The 21076-nt window shown below is 41.6% G+C and overlaps 1 protein-coding gene across 2 annotated transcripts in view; it reads right to left on the bottom strand.

The window, feature by feature from the left end:
• Positions 1-8729: 8729 nt before the first annotated feature.
• NRIP3 (nuclear receptor interacting protein 3) overlaps positions 8730-21076 on the bottom strand; it is a 30743-nt gene continuing 18396 nt past the window's right edge. For both annotated transcript variants that reach the window (XM_031941387.1, XM_012552502.3), the window contains 5 exons: positions 20923-21005; positions 12798-12937; positions 12308-12360; positions 12120-12214; positions 8730-11783 (listed from right to left, as the gene is read on the bottom strand). In XM_031941387.1, the coding sequence (XP_031797247.1) occupies positions 11768-11783; positions 12120-12214; positions 12308-12360; positions 12798-12937; positions 20923-21005 (387 nt within the window). In that variant the 3' untranslated portion in view covers positions 8730-11767. The remainder of the gene's footprint in view (positions 11784-12119; positions 12215-12307; positions 12361-12797; positions 12938-20922; positions 21006-21076) is intronic.

Raw genomic sequence — 21076 nt, forward strand, 5'->3', positions numbered from 1 at the left:
CACAGTTTGGAAGTGGTAAGTGTCTGAGGACAGATTTGAATTCAGGTTCTCCTGACTTCAGGGCTGATGTTCTAACCACTGCACAACCTAGCTGCCCTTACTAGTTCTTGTTAAGGCTCGGGTTTCTTCCAAAAGGTCTCCCTTTCTTCCTATGTACAACTAATTACTTTCTATTTTTTATTTAATTATCTGTGTACATATTTGTCATTATTCTTTCTTCTCCTTAGCCCTACCTTCCAAACTCTTGGAAGGCAGTGACCTATTCATTTTTGTCTTTTTGTCCATGGTGTCTGATACAGTGCTTGGTATATATTAAATACTTAATAAATGCTTATTGAATTGAATCAAACTGGGGGAGATGAGCAAAGGATTATGGAGAGGATAATGATCCATCAATACAAAGTACAAACAGTCTTCCGTTAGTTCCTGTAAATTCCTGGAAATTCTCCCTCACTCCCTTGTGATATTTTATCACTGTTTTAAGAAAAATACTGATGAAGTATCTGATATTCATGCTACTGAATTTCCATCCCTGAGGGGATTTGGATATCTCATACAAGACCACATTGCAGACTGTGACTCCCAATCAGTGTATGTAAGGGTTGTTATTATTACCCTAAGAGACTCTGTATCTCAGCACAGAAAGATATCAAAAAAGTGTGAGGGTGGTTGTTATTGTTCTTATTATTTTACTGTAGTCCTGGCAGGATGGGTTTCTATGGGATTAGGACTTTGGTGTCCAAGGAAATGGAATGAGAGAATTCACTCCCAAGCCATCTGGGAGCCCATTTCCCAATTATCTTCCCTGGAGCAGGCCCGAGTTCTCTGGGAAATAGAAGCCTGTGGATAGGCCTGTATTTTATTCATATTTGTATAATAATAATAATAGCTAATATTTACATAATGCCTACTATAGGCTGGGCATTGTGCTAAAACACTTTATATTATCTTATTTGATCCTCACAACAACTCTGGGAAGTAGGTGCTATTTTTAATCCCCATTTTACAGATAAGGAAACTGAGGCAGAGAGATTAAATGACTTTCTCAGGTCATCCAGCTCTTCCTAACTCTTTCCTCTGCAAATGTATGGTGGAGGAAAAGTGGATAAGAGATCTGGCTTGCTCCACAAAGAACAGAAAGGGCATGACGCTCTGCCAGCACCATAGGTGCCCATTGACAGCCCCCTACAAAGGCTAAATTCTGCAACAAGCAAACTTTCCTTCTTTTTTGACCTTTAGTTAATTGCTGGCTAGATTCAGATTTTAACCTCTATTTCTCCTTTTCAAAATCTTATTTCTAATGGAAGGTGGTATTTTTGTCCCCTTCTGTGGGAAATAGGAGGGGCTGAAGGCAGGCTTAGGGGCACACTGTGCCCAGAGGAACCAGGAGGCTAGAGATGCCCTTCCTGGTTTCCATGGCAACCTTCTAAACCCTTGCCTCTGAGCTTTTCCTCCTCTTCCACCCCTCCCTTCATGGGCCATTAGGACTGACAGCTGTGGTATGAGTCATTCTCCCATCCTTTGAAAACACCCCTTATTCCAAGTTGAGAAAGAGTCTTTCTGAGAAATCATGTGAGAGAAGTGATCTTGTTTTTCTTTGCTCAGAGATAAGGAAAATTGGCCCCCTGAGAGGGAGGAATCCGCTTTTCTTATTTCCCAAGTCTGCCATGATCTGCAGGGGCCTGCTGTGCAGAATCACTCATGACCATCAACTCGACTGCCTTTACTGTGTTTCTATGAAATTCCCTGTTGGTCTTTTGTCCCCTCTCCTCTTGGACTTCCTCATTTTCCCCATTAGTAAAAGGTCTGACAACATAATCAGTAGTCTCATAGTACCATGGAGGATCTGTTAAGCCCTTCATGGCCAGCTTCTACTTACTTTTCCAGTCTAGTCCAGTCCAGTCCAGTCCACCTTATTCTCCAGCACATAGTTTTCAATTTAGATACACTGACCTCCTGGCTGTTCCACAAACGAGATTCCCATCTCTCAGCACATTCTCATGCCTAAAATGCCCTCTCTGGTCCACTCCAGCCTCCCCAGCTTCCTTTAATTCCCAACAAAATCCCACCTGTTACAAGAAGACTACCTCTGACCTTCTTAATTTCAATGCCTTCCCTCTTATTAATTTTTCCTTTCTTATCCTATATATAAAACTTGCTTTGTATAGAATTGATTGCATATTATTATTTCCCTCCAAAGATTGTAAGCTCCTTGAGGAACTATCTTTTGACTCTTTATATCCCTAGTGCTTAGTACAGTGCCAGTACAGTGTACAGTGTATAGGTGCTTAATAAATATTAATTGATTGTTATCATTCTAGAAGGGACCTAGATATTGTCTAGTGTGACTGCTTCCTTTTTAGGGATGAGAATGATTGCCAAGATCATACAGGTAGTAAGTTGTAGAACTGGGGTCTCTAAGGATCTTTCAGGGCTAATATTTTTTGTGGATTTTCATTTAGTTCCTGCAGGGACATCACTGGTGGAAAGGGGGTATTCCGATGACAGTTGGCTCTCAGGACTCCCAGAAAACATCCATCACCATGGAGAATATTTGCCCTCTGAGGACAGAGACATTATCTGCTCCCCATGCTTGAGAATCAAGTGATTTTCAACTTGAAAAGTGGGAACTAATTGGGTACCTCTTTTGGCTCTTCAGACTGCAAGACCAGGCTAGAGCTTAAGGCCAGAGACATTGCTGCCCCCAACTGAGGGTGAAAGCAAGGATCTAGAGAAAGAAATACAAGAGAGAGATCAAAGGAAAGCGTAACTGTGAAACTGTCCCAACCTCTCTAGAAATAGGAGGTGTTAATATCATTTTAGCTATTATAGTGGCCACATAGTCTGTTCCAGCAGTGAATTCTCCCAGAGCTGATTCTCAGAAATCAACAGAATAATAAATATGGAAATATGTATAGAAGAATCATGCATGTTCGAAATATATTGAATTACTTGCTATTTAGGGGAGGAGGGAAGGGATAGGGAAAGAGAAAAATTTGGAATATAAGGTTTTGAAAAGATAAATGTTGAAAACTGTCTTTGCATGTATTTTGAAAATAAAAAGCTATTATTTAAAAAAAAAAAAAAGGAAGAAGAAATGAGCAGAATAGTCTCCTCTGGAAATTGTGTAGGAGAATCAGCCCTCCCAGGGAAGTGAGTTTGCATTCAGAAGAACTGTCTCTGTATACACTCATATGTCAGGAAGCCCTGAGTTCAAATTCCACCTCAGACACTAGCTGTAGGATCTTGGGCAAATCATTTAATCCTGTTTGCCTCGGTTTCCTCATCTGTAAAATGAGCTAGAGAAGTAAATGGCAAACCACTCCAGTATCTCTGCCAAGAAAATCTCAAATGGGTCATGAAGAGTTGGACACTGCTAAACAACTGTCAACAATTCTTCAATATTACAACTGGTGTTGTTAGGAATATTTTCTTTTTTCTATCATTAACCTCTCCAGGAAATAATTCCAGTAGTGGGACCACTAGATAAAAGGTTGTGGACACTTTGCTTATTTTTATTGTATAATTCTGTATTATTTTCAAAAAGTGTTGAACCAATTAATAGTCTTATCCCTCTAATAATGTGCTTGTTTTGACCACAGCTGTGCTAATTTAATTAGAATCAGAGTGTTTTGATTTTCAATTACCTAATTTGAAATTTTGAATATTTTTTCATGAATGTGTTAACAAGTTTTCTTTCAAGAATTGCTTGTTCATATCCTCTGACCATTTCCCTATTAAGAGAATAGTTCCTGTTCTTAGAAATTTGTATCAGTTCCTTATATATTTTGCATGAAAAGCTTTTATCAGAAATGTGTGGTACAAAGATTTTTCCCCTGTTCATATTTCCTTTTTATTTTGGAAGCATATTATTTTTTTATTTCTATCATTTTTCTTGCTATGTTAATAATTTACTTCCTCCCTTCGGTTGTGAAAGATATCCATTGAATTAACAAAAATATAGTGTTCAGAACAAAACAGGTCTCTAATTTATTATTGTTTATATATATATATATATAAAATATATAGGATAAATGATTACAAGGGTATTGTGATGTATAGTATCAGATGCTGTTTTGTTTTGCGTCTCAGTTTCTTCAATTAAATAAAAAAATTAAGACTAGATTAGGGATTCTAGAACTAAAGGTTCTTGGGTCTTTGGATAGTTTTGAGAATTTTTTTTCCTTTAGGGTTGTTATTTTTCATGTAAAGTAAAATATCATGTATTAAAAAACTAGAATATTGTATCATCTGAACCAAGAAGGGAGGACATTTGTCCACACCTAGGTCAAGGGAGTCCTGGGAACAAAGTGTGTGGAGGGGGACTGAGTCTCCCATACTGAAAAAGCAGCCCTGAGATTAGTGTGAGGATCCTTCTGGAGGAGAAGGCACTTGATGGCCTGTTAACTTCTTACCAGAGTTCCCCTTTCAGGACTTTCTCTGTGGGACCAAAAATTTGCAGTCCCATTCTCCAAATATCAGAGGGACCTGTGGGGGCTGTGCTGCTAGTTGTCCTACTAGGCATCCTTGGTTCTTTCTGGCACAGAAGGTGTTGGGGCGTTTTCAGGAACTCACAATCAGCTAATGCTTCCCTGCTGCTTTCCTCCCTCCCCCAACCAGATGCCTGTTGACAGATAAACCAGCAGGCTGATTCAGCAAGCACCCCACAGCCACATGGGAAGAAAGGTCTAAGATTAGGTTCTTGTAGGTAAGAACATTGTTCTTGGAGTCCAGAAGACCTGGATTGAAATCCTGTCTCAGACATTTAGTACTGTGTGACCCTGAATAAATCATTTAACCTTTCTCAGCCTTTCACATTTCTACCTCCATAAAATGGGAATAATAACACTTATTTCTTAGAGGGATATTGTGAAAATCAAATAGGATTACATATGAGGGAGGGAGGGAAGAAAGGGAGGAAAGAGGAGAAACAGAGAGACAGAGAGAGACAGGGAGGAAGAGGAGGAGGAGGAGGAGGAGAAGGAGGAAGAGGAAGAGAAGGAGGAGGAGGAGGAGGAGAAGAAGAGGAAGAAGAAGAAAGGAGGAGGAGGGAGAGTTTATATATAGATATATAAAATATATATTTGCATCTATATCTATAAATAGCTGTACAAATGTTAATTATTATTATCACTAGGGGACCCAAATCTCCCAACTCTGGAGGCCTTCCCCCAATCTTCTCTTATTGCCTCTATTTTTTCCCCTTGTCCCTCAATCTCAAGTCAATAAACATTTATTAAGTGCTTATTATGTGCCAGGCAATTATCCTTTTCCCCTTTATTTGTTTTTTTGGTCCCTCCAACTTAAGATGCTAGTAGATGAAGTATTAGAGAAAAGGCTGGTAAAAGCTTATTCTTGTCATAGGCGTCTGTTGCTTATAGGCTCGGAAACCACAATATTGTCTTACTCACCTTCCCCATCTATGAAATGGGGGTAGCAATACCTGGCTCCCTCCCATCTTCCCATCTCTGGATGAAGGAAATGAAAGGGGAGGTACCTGAAAGGAGAATCATCAGCTCACACTGGGGACATGCTCCTGGAGGAGGGTGGGAGGGAAGACATGAGCTTGGAGAGTCACAAACTCTTTAGCTGTTCAGATAGAAGGAACCTCATAGGATAATGAGCTCACCTTCCTGATCTACAGACAAGGATTAAAGGGTCATCCCCTTGGAACCTCAGAATCTCATCTAGAACCTCCAAACCTCAAGAGGTAGAATCTCTTCATTTACACAGGAGGAAGCCAATCTCAGAATGCTAGAATGACTTTTCCGCTCATACAGGCAGTTGGGGGAATATGTGATATTGTGGGGGAGGGGGATAAGGAAGTAATAATTTCCAGAGCCTTCCATCCCGATGCTTAGGCCATCAGCTCTAATCTAGGGTTGCAACACTGAACCTATTATGGGGAGCAGCTTGTGCTGAGCTCAGGAAAATGTCTTCCCTCCCCTTGAGAGAGTTCTGAGGAACATCCTACACTAGGCTGGGAGCATCTCTTTCCAACACAGCCCCCTTCCCTTCCCCTCCATTCCCATTCCCCCACCCCCCACTTCCCACCTCCCCATGAGACCAAATAATCCTCTCTCTGAGCTGTAGGTCCAAGAGGATGTCGGGAGGGGACAAAGGAGCTGTTGCTAAATATGGGTCAGGTTGTCAGGAGGAGCAAAGGCAAGAGGTGGCAATTTATGCATCTAGGGCGAGGTGGGGGAGAGAGGGCGGGAGCCAAAGGCTGGAGATGATAGTGCCCCTCCTAACTGATACTCCAGATGGAGAATCTCTCCCTGGCAATAACTTGCCCGAGGACGGTGGGGAAGGGCTGGGACAGCAGAGGAAGCTGGGAGCTTCCCCCACTGAATGCTGGTCAGGGGCTGCTCTGTAGGGCAGGGCTGCTCCTTTTTGGCTCATGTGCCCTTTTAATCATCTGCTGAAGCCTCAGAACCCCTTCTCAGAATCATACTTGTTACCCACATTCATTTTTGAAGGAAGTACTCAATTTCAGCTGGAGGTTAGGGAAAATAAAAGATGCATTTTTCCAAGTTCAAGGACCCTGTGAAACCTATTTTAACAACCCTGGGGATTGTAGAGGGAAAAGTGGGCAGGATCATTATGAATTTCACCATCCCATACCTCTCTCATAACTCTCACTTTTTCTCTCTACACCTATGCGCTTTTCTTCCTCTTTTTTTCTTCCTTCCTCCCTCCTTTCCTCTTCTTCCCTCCCCCTCTTCCTCCCTCCCTCCTTTCCTCTTCTTCCCTCCCCCTCTTCCTCCCTCCCCCTTTTCTTCCCTCCCTCCCTCTTTCCCTCTCTTTCTTTCTTTCTTTCTTTCTTTCTTTCTTTTTTTCTTTCTTCTTCCTCCCTTCCTTCCTTCTTCCTTTCTTTCTTCTTCCTCCTTCTCCTTTTTTCTCATTCTCTTCTTTCTCCTCTTCCTCCTCCTTCTCCCCCTCCTTCTCCTCCTCCTTTTTCTCCTTTTCCTTCTCCTTCTTCTCCTCTCCCTTTTCCTCTCTCCCCATCTTTCTCTTTCTCCCAATTTCAGCAAAGTCCCAGAGAGGGGGGCAACCATGAATGTGGAAAAGCCTGGACCAGCGGTCAGGATATCAGGGTTCTGTGTTTGGTTCCACGAGCAACCTTCAATGTTATCTTAGACAAATTCCTCCTCACCTGGTGACCTCAGATATTATTTCTACAATCACTGGACTATAGGTCTAGACCTGGAAAGACTTCAGAGGTATTCTAGTCTAATCCCCTCATTTTACAAAAGAGGAAAGCAAGGTACAAGGAGCTCAGGTGAATTGTCCAAGATCCCACAGTGTCAGAGACAAGACTTGAATCTTGATTCAATGACTCCAGAGTTAACTCTCTTTTCCATGCACTACTCTTATTTTTCTAGTTCTAAAATTGCACATCCTATGTTATTTGTCTTGTTACATACTTACATATATTTTTATTTTTAATTTCCATGGAAAATTCACAGCTGAACCAATTTGCTTCTCCTGACTGGTCCCCCCTTCCTTGGCTCTCCCTATCTCAATGTACCCAATCCCTTAGTGAGCACTTGCTCTGGAAAAAACCCTGCCCCCTAGGTTCCTTTCTTTATTGTTCATTGTCCAATTCATCTCAACTTGGATCATTATTCTTGAGGCAACATTGTTCCCCTTAAACTCAAAATTTCAGAAATTCTGAGGTTCAAGAGACTTTTGAGAATATCTCAGGAATCCCCTCTGCCTCCAAGTGTCTCCTGCTTCCAGTTGAAGGCCTCCAGTGATGGGGAATCCCCTCCCTTCTGAGGTAGCCCCCTTCTACTTTTAAACAGTTCTGAACTTTTGAACAGTTGGAAAGTTTTTGAAAATGGTGAATGGAAGAAGTAGTATGATGTTGATGAAAAATGATTAGAACAGGGATGAGTGGATACAGATTCAAATCTGGCTCCGCTATTTACTGCTGTGTGACGTCAGGCAAGCCATTTAACATATTTGAATCTCAGATTCCTCTGGAGAATGGAGAGATTGGGGTATGACTTTTAAGTTATCTTCCCCACCCTAAAATTCTAAGAAATGGGATTCTTCTATCCATTATTCCTAATTCTACCCCACCCCACCCCCATCACCACAAGTCCTTCAAATACCTAAAGCCACCCATGATATCTTCCCAAATGTTCTTCTCCCCCCCCCCCCCCCCAGGCAATTGAGGTTAAGTGACTTGCCCAGGGTCACACAACTAGGAAGTGTTAAGTGGCCGAGGTCACATTAGAACTCAGGTCCTCCTAAGTTCAGAACTGGTGCTCTATCCACTGCCCCACTTAGCTGCCCGAATCTTCTCTTTTCTAGGATGAATATCCCAATGCCTCAATGGCTCTTTCAGTGGTATGGGCTCTCATCTAATTGCCTCTCGAGAAACTCCAGGTTCAAGAGTTTGGAAATCCAGCATGGAGGGTAGAATGTTGGACTTGGATTCAAGAAGATATTCTGCCTCTGACACTCACTGTATGACCATCACCATAGATAAACTAAAACGAAACTAGAACTTCATTTCCTTAGCTATAAAGTGGAGTCCTTAATGGCACCCACATCTCAAGGTTGTTGAAATATTTGTAAAGTAGGTGCTTAATAAATGCTCAATCCCTTCTCTCTTCCCTTCCCCTAATTATACCCTAATTATCCACACGACAGGGCCCAAGGCATGCTCCTCCAACTGCACGCCCACCAGTTTCTCCTCATAAACACCATGGAGCCTCTTGAGATGAGGTTTCACTTTATTAGTACAACAGTCTCACAGACAAACCAGACACAGCCGGACACAGTGCAAGAAGAAGGTGCCACAGAGAGACTCAAAGGTGGAGGCTGGGAAGGACCCCCGACTCTCGGAGCCTAGAAAGATATTTCACCTACAGGAGGGGAGGCTGTAACCAAGAGCTCCAGGCTGGGGAGACTTGGACTAAGTGACTGGAAGTGTCTATGGGAAGGACTAGTTAAAAGCAGAGAAATAGAAAACATCAGAAAATACCCATTCTCCAAATGCATTAGGCATAGAAATACTAAGTTCTAAAAACATCTTTATCAAGCTTCCTGTCAGAAACTAAACTCCTGCCGAACATGGGTTCCAGTTATGGAAGATGAAGTCTGCCATGGTTCTCGCCGGGCGGGAATCTGCTGCCCAGGGAAGGGCTGGCTCAACCCCACTTGTGGTCCCACCCTTCGGAGTACACGCCACTACAGGGGAGATTCTCCATGAACAAATATGGAGACACTGAAAGAAAGTTAAAGAGACCCTAAAATCCCCCTCCCCACAAAAGGGGCTTCAAACATTCCCAAGATGCCTTTGCCAAGCGTAGCTTGCTAAGTGAAGTCTTGATGATCATTTGGTTTGGGAGTTCAATTTAGGTCTGACCAGAAAGCACATTGGGTGAGGCAGTGATGTCACAGTTTAAACCATCCAATCATTTTCTCTTCTAAATCTGGAGATTTCTAGGTACCACAAGACTGACTTTTTTTTCTTTTTTTTTTTGCTGAGGCAATGGGGGTTAAGTGACTTGCTCAGGGTCATACAGCTAGGAAGTGTCTGAGACCAGATTTGAACTCAGGTTCTTCTGACTTCAGGGCTGGTGCTCTAACCACTGCACCACCTACCTGACCCACCACAAGACTTTCTAAAGGTCATCTAATCCATTCTAAGAAGTTAAGGAACATGTGTCTTCCCTGATCGTTGGATAGTCATCAGAAAAGAAACTTCCTTAGCTTTTCTTGGTCCCCAGTGCTTCTGACATGGGGAAAACAGGCTAATACTTCATGGTGAGGGGCCTTTGAGAGACTAATGGCGGTGGTCAGCAATATAATAAAGAATGGAAGGATATTCAGCTTATTCCAGGCATGATTTGTGCCCTAGTGAGCAGGGATTAATCCATTTTTGAGAGGAAAGAAAGGGCAGGGCAGAGAAGGAAATTGAGGGGGTACAGAAAGAGGCAGAAAACTTGAAGAGAACCTAAGCTGAAGTAGAGAGAGGCTCCACCCTTGCTAAGGAATAGGTTAGGGTGGGACAGGAGGAGAATAGTCAAAGTGGAAAATTTTACCAGGGGCTTCGGAACCCAGAGAGCTCACTGTTGTTGCCTGTGATGTTTGTTTGGACCTTGTCCGTGCCTTCCCTTTGGCTGCCTGGGAAGAGTCTGGGAGGGAGGTATCTTGTGAATAAACCTGTGAAACAAGACAGTGACAGTGTGGCCGCAGGATTGTGCCCACGTGCCCCAAACTGGGAGTGTCCAGAGGTATCTTAGAGACTCACACTGTGAATTCTATTGAGAAAGAATGGGGTAGATGGACAGGATGAATTCTCTTCCTCTTTTGGAATACCACCTGCTACAAGAGGGGGGGGGGGGGGGGGGGGAACACTGGCACTGAATGAATAAAAGTCTATTTATCTCTATTAAAGCACTGACTGACCTTTCACAGGTTAACAACATGACAGAACTATAGTGTAAACAGCTGCTCTGATACTCTACATGAAAAGCTTCCCCAGCAAACTTTTCCCATCTCACCAGCTCCCTCCAGAATGTCACAGCTGGAAGGGGTTCGTCTAGTCCAGCTTCCTTATTTTACAGGTGAAGAAACAGTGGAAGTGACTTGTCCATGATCGTCCAAGCTAGTGATGCACGTAGTCCTGGGCTCCTAATCCAGTATACCTTTGATTACTCTCTTGTGTCCTCCCCTCCCCACCTGGACTACTCCTGCACTTCCCCAACCAAGCAACCAGCATGAGTCCATCCACATGCCCAAGTCTTAAGCTACCCTCTTGCCTTCACTTTCCCTATCCCTTCCCCTTCCATGTCCTGTTATTTCCCTAAGCCCTAGCTAGCTGGCTAAGTCCATCTCCTAAAAAGTGATTACTAGATTAATACTTGATAACAGTACTCAGAAAACCTGTTATCATTTTAACCAGAATCCTCCATTCTTTACCCAAAAGGAGTAATGGCATTCTAGATCCAACTCCTCATGGAAGGCATCCCCCATCCTGTGCCATCGCTCCCGTGCTTTCTCCTTTTTTTAATTTCTCTGGTTGTCTCACCAGCCCTATCGCTCTCATCTCGCAGCTCTTTTGGCAGAAGAGATAGAATGTTAAAGTGGAAATTAGGTCAGACTGGGAGACAGGAGACCTAGGTCACTTTTACTTCATTGCTATGTGACCACAAGCAGGTTGCTCAGTTTTATTTTTCTTCTCTGTAGAAGAAGTGGGATGGAGGAGATGATGTCTAAGGCCCTTTACGGATCTAAATCCTATGTGTTGAGTGAATAAAAACTCAATGAACCTCTGATATGGCTTTCTGTGAGTGAGCCAGTGAATCAGTACCCGTTTCCTGCTGATTACATGTCTGTTCGTTGGAAAACAAGGAAGTGACCCTAATAAGGGCCAGCTCCTGGCAGCTCCTATATATGGCTAAAGAAAGCAAATTCCTAGGAAAGAGTGAGCTACAGGGAACACACTCCAGCAACTAGGTCAGGGCAGTGTCAAAGGTCCATTAAATACAGGATCAGACGTATAAAAACCATAGGTAAAACCAGACAGGATCTCTAAGCACAGGCTACAGTGGAGAGAGGCCCAGAGGGGAGGAATTGATGGAGCCTCCCACAGAGGGAAGGATGTGGTCCAGGCAGAGGGACCTGTTTTGCATCTGGGCCAAGCCTGACAGCTTTCCTAAGCTGTTAGCTTGGGGGTGTATGTGGCTTGTATGTGTAGGGGTGTGTGAGAGTGTGTGTTCACTCATGCACACATCTCACTCTTTAGTTACGCCTCTGACGTGCTGAAATGAAAAGAAAAAAATATCAGAAGTGACAATGAGCCTAAAAGAAATCAGAATTCTTACACAGACCTAAAAATTCCTTCTTCCCCCCTACTTCTCCCTTCCTGGCTTGCTCCCCACCATAGTCATTCATCTCCTCATGTAACTTCCCATTAGAGAGATGGGGAACCTCCCTATGGGAAGATTGAGGGGCTAAGGAAGTTAGATAAGGGGATCTATTAGTGCTTGAGAGGGGAGGGGATTAAGGGCAGAGAGGGCAGGCTGCAGCCTTCTCCGGGACCTCACTGAGACTCTAACTGGGCTTCCCTGAGTGACGAAACCCCTACAACCACTCACTTGTCATCACTCCCAGACACAGTCTCCACAAAGGGGATCTCTTCCTTCTCTGCCTTCCCCATGATGAGGCGTTGCTTGTCCAGATTGATGATGCACTGAGAACAAAGGTTAAAATCAGCTTTCACCACTGCCTAAAGTCCCTCCCCCTTGGACTGTCAGGGACAGAGAGGAAGGAATCCCAGCCCTACCTTCAAGGACCGCAGCGTCTGGAGTCCAAGGGTGAGATTTTTCTCATTGTCCTCTGGAAAAGAAGGAAGACGCATAAGTTTAGTGAGAATCTGATGCAGCCTTATCCATAGCTACAGGAAGTGAGTTCTTAGAGGTGGTAACTGGGGCAGGGGGTAAAGGGGCTAAGTGTCTCTATATGTCCCTAAATGTTAAATGCACAAGTGTTTGTGTGTGGGGAGCAATCATTTCTCAAATACAGCTGCCTCTCTCCTAAGAACGATGAGAGTCCTTCTCCTTGACTGTACACTGCGATTTCTAATTACTTCTCACCAGGCTTCCCGAGGTAAATGTTTGGGACCACTGGCCCTACTTGATCGAGCCCAGACAGGACCGCTGAGTGACCCCACAGATTAATAATTCAGCTGGCAGAGCTAATGGAACTAGCAGGAGGTTTGAGGACATTCAGGGAAGGGAAGGCAAGCCTCGGGGCAGTCCTCAAGACCCATTTACCAATCACAGCTGCTGGGCAGTCCAGGCGCAGGGATCCCAATGTAAGGGCAAGGTGCTCAATCTGGCCCACCACTTTGAGATGCCGGGGCAGGGAGAGCTTTTCCCCATCATGTTTGTGGGACTTGACATGGTCCTTTAGCCTGCAGCAGAAAAGAAAACAGTCGGATCTGTGGTTGTAATTTTTATAAGGTCTGGAGCCTCGACTTCTGATATATACAAGGCTATTTGCACAAGACTCCCCTCATTGATGGAGACAGAATACTCAGTGATCCAAGCCTGCCTTATGGTGGTGGTGAGAGCCTAGGAGAGAGCACATAATTGTCTGGCTTCCATCTTTGAGAGAGAAGATGCCCAATTCCAGATTCTCTTCAGGGACAGATCCCTTAAGGGGAAGAAAGATTCTGGAAGGAAGAAAAGCTCCAGTGCTTTGTTTATAGGCTTGTCCTCAATTTACCACACTGGAGACTTTGGAGAACCTCTCATATCTGGCGTGAACTCCTGGCTACACCGGTATTCCTTCAGGTTATGCTTGCTCATGGATCTACGCCTGAAATTCTAGAGGGGATCCTTTAGGACCAGGTGAGCCAGTGGTTTGCATCAAAGTAATCCAAGTCATGGCTCTTGATTCATGAAGCTTGGGGTGGTGGATGTAGCAGTAAGTTTGAATCCTGGTTCCTGACACCTAATTTCCTATGTGACAAATAATTTATCTTGACCTTAATTTCCTTATCTATAAAATGAAGGGACTGAACTAGATCTCCAAGATTCCTTCTGGTCAGGTAGATGGTACAATGGATAGAGAGTTGCATCCAGAGTCAGAGACTCATCCTCCTAACCTCAGACCCTTGCTAACTGTGTGACCCTGGGTAAGTCACATAACCCTATCTGCCTCAGTTTCCTCATCATATAAAATGAGGTGGAGGAGGAAATGGCAAACCATTCCAGTATCTTTATCAGAAAACCCCAAATGGGGTCACAAAGAGTCAGATAGGACTGAAAAATGACGGAACAAAAAGGTCCCTTTTAGTCCCTACGATTCTGACTTACTTTATAGCATCTTGTCTACAATACAAGGGTCCTTAAACTACGGCCCGTGGGCCAGATTTGGCAGCTGAGGACATCTATCCCCCTCACCCAGGGCTATGAAGTTTCTTTATTTAAAGGCCGACAAAACAAAGTTTTTGTTTTTACTATAGTCCGACCCTCCAACAGTCTGAGGGACAGTGAACTGGCCCCCTATTTTAAAAGTTTGAGGACCCCTGGGTAGGGAGATCCAGCCTTACAAGTACTGAATGATAAAGCCTGGTAGACAATGGTTTATATGAAAAAGGTCTGGTAGTCTACTAAGACCATAAGCTTAATAGAATATTCACAAAGTAAGAGGCTTCCCAAAAAAACAGATGCAATCTTTTAGGTAGCATAAGCAGAGTGTCTAGAATGAGGGAGAATATAGTACCATAGTATTCTGCCCTAGCTAACCAACATCTGGAATACTGTGTTGACACCTGGGAGATGTCATTGAGGAAGGATCTTGATGAAATGGACCACTTTGAGGAGATTGCCACTTTGGTAATGAGGGAACTGGAAACTGTGACAAATACGGGAATCAATTGAAGCTACTAGGAGGTCCAGCAAGTAAAAGAGGGTTTGAATTGCTCCTCTTGGACAGATTGTTAAGCTGCAGGTAGGAAATCGTGGAAGGCAGAACCTGACACCATATGAGCTAGGTGTCGGAGGCACCTAAGAGCTATGCAAAAATATAATGGGCTACCCTCTAGAGGTACTGATGGTCTTGAAGGTCTTTTACAAAAAATGTGGGTAGTGCAAATACTATGATCCCCATTTTACAGAAAAGGAAACTGAGGCCCTGAGAAGTTGTGACAAGTCCATAGTTACATAGCTAGTTAGTGGGTTGTAAATTCAGGTCTTTTGCTCTAAGTCCAGTGCTCTATTCAGCAAACCACCCTGTGCCTGATGTACACATTCGTCTAAGAAGGTTAATGCTCGGCTTAGGGGTCATGGACTCAGTTGCTGACCTGAGAGACGCTCAGCCAACATGCTAACATTAGTGAGATATCCCCTTTATGAGGAATCGCAGCATGTCCAATAGTTCTCACACAGGAATGGAAGAAGTCATTTCAATCTGTGTGTTGAGGCAACAGGACTCCTTAAACTAAATATGGCAGACACATTGGGCTCCTCCTCCTTCCACCAGTTTGATGCCTCAAGCTTCCTCACTTTACTATTGCCAGCTTCCTTTTTTTCCCTCACTAATACAATTAATTCAATGCAACATACATATATTGTTAATTGTCTACTATATACAAGGAATACGCTTCATGCTGGCTGTATTCTCTACTTTCATAGTATCTCCTACATCCAAGCCCTTCTCTTTAAGTTTCACTTCATCTGAGATAAATGATTACTAGCCCGACTTTTTTTTTCCCTAATGAATTCTTCTGATCTTTGTTATAGTGTTTGTATATAACTTTCATTTCTTAACACCAATAACTCTTCAAGCCCTTCTCTCCATTCATGGGAGTACCATCTTAGTTTGGGCCCTAGTTGGGTCCTGGATTATTTCATCTGCTTCCTAATTGATTTCTTTGCCTTAAGTCTGCAAACCATTCTCCACACACCTGTCAAATTAACATTCCAAAAGCACGGGTCTGACCATATCATTCCCCATTCCAAGAAACTCCAAAGGTTCCCTCTTATCTCTAGTTCAAAATATAAATTCCTTTTTGGTATTTAAACTCTTCACTCACCAACTCTAGACTACTTCTCCCATACACTATTATTTCTATGAACTTTACACTCTAACCAAACTGACTGCCTACTGCCCCATCCATGACATTGCACCTCTCATCTCTGTGTCTTTGCATTCACTGTCCCTGTATCTAGAACCAGTTTCTTCTTTACTCCAACCCAGAGAATCCATAGCTTCCTTATATGCTGATCTTCATGGAAGATCTTGATTTCCCCCAGTTGCTAGCTCCCTGAACTTTCTAAATTATTTTAAATATAGTTTGGATTTCCTTATTTATATGTATGGGTATACACAATATAATATACATGGATCTGTATATAATAAGTATCTGCATATATGTATATATAATTTATGTATATTATATATACAATGTGTGTATATACATGCATAAATATATAATGTGGGCATGTGTATATGCGTATATATAAAATATATGTATGTATATATTTAAAGTATGTATATATAACATGTATGTATATAATGTGTATATGTGTGTGTGTATATATATATGAGAGAGAGAAAGGGGGAGAAAGAGGGAGGGGGGAGAAAGAGTAAAAGGAGAGGGAGAGGGAGAGAGAAGGAGGGAAGGAGGGAAGGAGAAAAAGAGGGAGCAAGAGGGAGAGAGGGAGAGAGAAAGTTTCCTTTCAGAAGAACAAAATCTCCATGAGGGCAAGGAGCATTTCATTCTCGGTTTTGTATTCATAATGCCTAGTTCCTGAAACATAGTAAATGCTTAATAAATATTTGCTGAATGAATGAATGAAAACTGAAGGCAGATTATGGAAGTTCCTAAATGCTAAGTTCTTATTTTCTCTTAGAGGCAATAGGAAGTTACTGAAAGTTTTTGATCAAAGGAGTGACATGGTCAGATCTTTTCCTCAAAAAGATAACTTTAGGAGCAATTTGAAAAATTAATTGGATAGGAAAGAAATGGGAGGCAGGGAGAATAATTTGGAGTTTATTATAATAATCCCAATGAAAATGGTAATAAGGGCATGAAATAGGGTGGTTGTAGCATAGAATGCTGGCCTAATGTGAGAAATATTGAAGGTCCGATCAATAGAATTTGTCAATACTTTGTATATGGGAAGTGAGACTATGGCATGATTTAAAATTGCTCTAAAACTTGACAAGTGGATGAGTTGGAAGATAGAGGTAACTCGGTAGAAATAAGGAAGTTTGGAAGAGGGGTAGATTTGGAAGGAAGGTAATGAGTCTGGTTTTGTGCATATTCAAATTAAGGTGCCAGAGAGACTCCAGATTGACAGATCCATCAGGTATGGATAAGCATCATCTGCTTAGAAGTGATGATTGAAGTCATGGAAGAAAATGAGATCACTAAGAAGTGAGGAAGAGAAGGAAGATAATGGTATCCCCTAACATGTTAGGGGATACCCTTGCTTTGGGGGCAGGTGGATAATGAACCACTCAGACTGAGGAAACCAAACAAATACTGAGAAAACCAGTAGATCAAAGTGCTACAGGTACCAAGGGAAGGTAAGGGAGCCACGAGGAGAGGGTGGCAAACAGTTGAAAACTGGAGAAAAGTCCATGCCCAGTGAGCTCTCAAAGATCAGGGGTTTTGCCTGCTTTTTTGTATCCAAAGCTTAGCAGTGTCTATTGCAGAGTACACACATAATAAATGTTATTCATGACTGGCTTTGTTGTCGATGCTGATGTGTCTTAGATCCTTTAAGGCAAAACCAGGTCAACCTAATTCACGTTGTGCATTACCCAGGAGGGCAAATGATAAACACATTTTAGTGCTGCTGATGGCAACAAATACCAGTGGGATTGGATCCCAATCAATGATACTTACTTGGGGGTGGGAAAAAATGGCAAACAAAGACTGCAGGCAGTTATATAAGCTGATGGGAATAACTAGCACCCAAGCTATTACGGGCTTGTGGAAAAATACATAATTACAGACTTTTTGTGCCAACACTTCTGATCTCCTCAGCAGCTTCATGGGGCTGATCATCTTTTTTTTTTTTTGGCCAATTTAGCCCATGCAACAAAAAAGTAATTGTGGCATTTTAAACATGGTTATTAATTCCTTGAGTCTCTAACAGCTCCTCTGGAATTATGGCAGTCGGTGGCCTACTTATAGCCATAGACCATGATGACTCTTTGTGGAATTTTCAAATCTCATCCTTTAATGGAAAGGCTCAAGACCTTCCCAATTAAATAGGATAAGCTAGAACTCCCTAACCAGTGATTTGCCATGCCCTTGAATCAAACTTCAAAGACTTTAGAACCAGGGCTAACAATAACACATTTCAGGAAAATCATGTCTACAAGACATTCCAATTCTTCATTTGCCTAGGAATAAGAGAAATTGAATATGGTTTAATCTAGACAAGTCAAGAGTAGGGGTTAATGATCATTAGAGATATCAAGGTTTTGACTGTGACAGGTTTGTTGCAATTGGGAATTTAGGAGAGGAAAAAAGATAATAGATTTAGAACCATCTGCATGGGCTAAATCCTATAAGAATTTGAGTCTTAGTTTGAACTTTATGGATAGAGAGAATAGGAAGAGAAAGGAAAGAGAAAGTGAAGGTTGGAGTGGAAGATGAAGGCTTGCTGTAGCTCTAAGCTAGACAACAGAATTAAAGATATCAAAAGAAGATCTCTAGAGTTGTGATATAGGGGGGAAAGGAAGATGAGATGAATAGTCATGGTCAGCAATCAAGAATACTGAGGCATTTTTTTTTTTGTCAGCCTAATAGCAACAGAGAGGTCTGTTGTTTTCTGGGGGTGTGTATTAAGACATAAAGAAAAAACTCCAAACATCTGTTAAACCTGATGACTTCTAACTACCCCTGGTGATCCCCTTGGACAAAAATGATACTGTCAGAAGGAATCCAGAAATTGAAGCTAAGGATTATGAAATATTCAGTAAGAAAATGAATGCCTTAGGAGTACAGATACCATTCTAATCCCTGTGTGGATCTGGAAAATCAACAACTTACAAAGTGAATAAGAAGATGGCTCCTGGAAAGGGATGTGGGCAATCCAGACAATAGCCATCAGGCTTCATTTTGATTTCTGGCAAAATTCTAGCATACATTATTAAAAGAAAGCTTGACAACTGCTAGAAAAGGAAGTAATGATCATAATGGGCCAATATGACTTTATCAAGAACAGCTCATGTATCTTTGTCCTTTCTTTCTTTTCTATTCTTTGTTTTAAACAAGGTTCTTGAGTTCTATATTAGGGAAATGTAGCAAAATTTTACTTGGATTTTAGCTTTCAAGGATTAGTTCATCTAAAGATAGTTGAGGACTGCAAGCTCAACATGTGACAACAGTGTGAAAGGCAGTCCAAAAGATTAATATGTTCCTTAATTTCCTAAGAAAGAACCAGTCTGGATTTCAGAAAAGTCTGTAAAAACATGAACTGATCTTGAGCGAAGTGAATAGTATTAGGATAACATTGTATACAGTAATAGCAACATTGTGACCTGATAGATTATGATACTTAGCTTTTCTCAATAATTTGGTGATCCAAGATAATTCCAATAAATTTGGGATGGAAAATGCCATCCACATCCAGAGAAAGTAAATTGGAGTCTGAATGCAGATTAAAGCATACTATTTTTACTTTTTTTGTTTTTTTCTTTCTTGTGGTTTTTCCTTTTTGTCCTGAATCTTCTTTCACAACCTGACTAATGTAGAAATTACTTAGTATGATGGCACATATATAATCTATATCAGATTTACTTGCTGTCTTGGGAAGGGGAAATGGAAGGAGGGAGAAAAAATTGAAATTCAGAATCTTACAAAAAAGAATGTTGAAAATTATCTTTAAATGTAATTTGATAAAATGAAAGACTATTAAGAAAAGAAAAGAAGAAAGAAAGCAAAACAAAAAAGGAAGGAAAGAAGGAGGGAAGGAATAAAAGAAAGAAAGGAAGGAAGAGAGGGAGGGAGGGAAGGATATAAGGAGGGAAGGAAGAAAAGGAGGAAAGGAGGAAAAGAAGGAAAGGAGGAGGGAAGGAAAGAAGGAAGGAAGAAGGGAAGGAAGGACCAAGTGTCAAGAACAAGAATGCCATACTCTACTTTGGTCAGACCACATGTAGAATATTATGGTTCTGGGTGTCTCATTTTAGGAAAAACTTGGGAATACTGAAAAGTGTGCCAAGGAAGACAGAAAACTGAAAGTTAAAAAGGTCTTAAAAATCAAGCCATGTGAAGACTGGTTGAAGAAACTTGACATCAATAACCACAGAGATTTAGAAAGTACATCATACCTGTCTTCAAGTATTTGAATGCTGTCATACATAAGGCAGTTAGCACAGTGGATAGAGAACTAGCCCAGGAGACATGAGGATCCAAGTTCAAATCTGAGGACCCAGGCCTCAGATACTTACTTGCTATGAGACACTGGGCAAGTTTGCTTAGCTATGCTTGCCTCAGTTTTCTTATCTGTAAAATGAACTAGAAAAGGTAAACGACTCCAGAATTTTTGCCAAGAAAGCCCCAAATAAGGCCTTGGAAAGTGAGATGTTCCCGAATCAATCAACAACAATAATATGTGTAAGAAGGATGGAGAAAGAGGTATACTGGAGCTGACTCACAAGGGTCAATTGTTAAATTTTCAGTGCGGGCATTTATACTTTTGAAACTGGCAAATACTTCACATCAGGACTTGATTTGTTGTTTTATTGATTATCTAGATTAAATAAAGTGACGAAGAAAATGTTAATAATACAGATTAAACTTTAAAATGTATTATGAATAGTTTTTCTTCCAGTCAGTTGTTAAACATTAACTAGAATCCCTTGATAGAAGTAATTTTTTAAAATGTCTTTGGCTCCAGAGAGTAAAGTCAGGATCAATGGGTAGAAATTACAAGATTACAGATTTAACACAAGGAAACAATTTCTTGTAGACCTACCCCAAAATGGAAAGACTGTTTTGGGAAGCAATGAAGTCCTAAGCAAAAACTAGGTGCTCATTTATCAAGGATATTACAGAAGGAATTTTTGTTCATGTTCAGTAGATCTCAATGCCATTTCTTCAGAGGTCCCTTTCAGTTTTTGAGCAACAAAATCAGAAGACTTAGATCTGAATCTCATTTATTAGCTCTGTAATCTAAGATATGTATATCTACTTTCCTGAGCCTCAAAGATCTCAAGTCCCTTTGAACTCTGACATCTTGTAATCTCATAAGAACAACTGACATTTGTCTGGTGATGTTACAGCTGCAAAATGCTTTACATACGTTAGCTCTTTTGATTGTTAAGACAACAGGGGGAGGTCCATGCTGCTTGGAAATCTCCAAAGGCTCAGAAGTTATATAGAGTGGACTGGTGATGTCTGACTCCATTCCATCACAAATTGCTACTTACCCTAGTCTGTCCACACAGGCAGAAGAGATAAGATTATGTTGACAGCCAGTGTCAACCAAGGCTTTCAAGTCCTTTCCAGCACACTGTAGAAAGAAAAACATTTGACTGAAACAGTAACTAAGAAGTAACTACAAACAGTAACTACAAAAGTGCT

This window comes from Sarcophilus harrisii, chromosome 6 (genome assembly GCF_902635505.1).
Source record: "Sarcophilus harrisii chromosome 6, mSarHar1.11, whole genome shotgun sequence".
Taxonomy (NCBI): domain Eukaryota; kingdom Metazoa; phylum Chordata; class Mammalia; order Dasyuromorphia; family Dasyuridae; genus Sarcophilus; species Sarcophilus harrisii.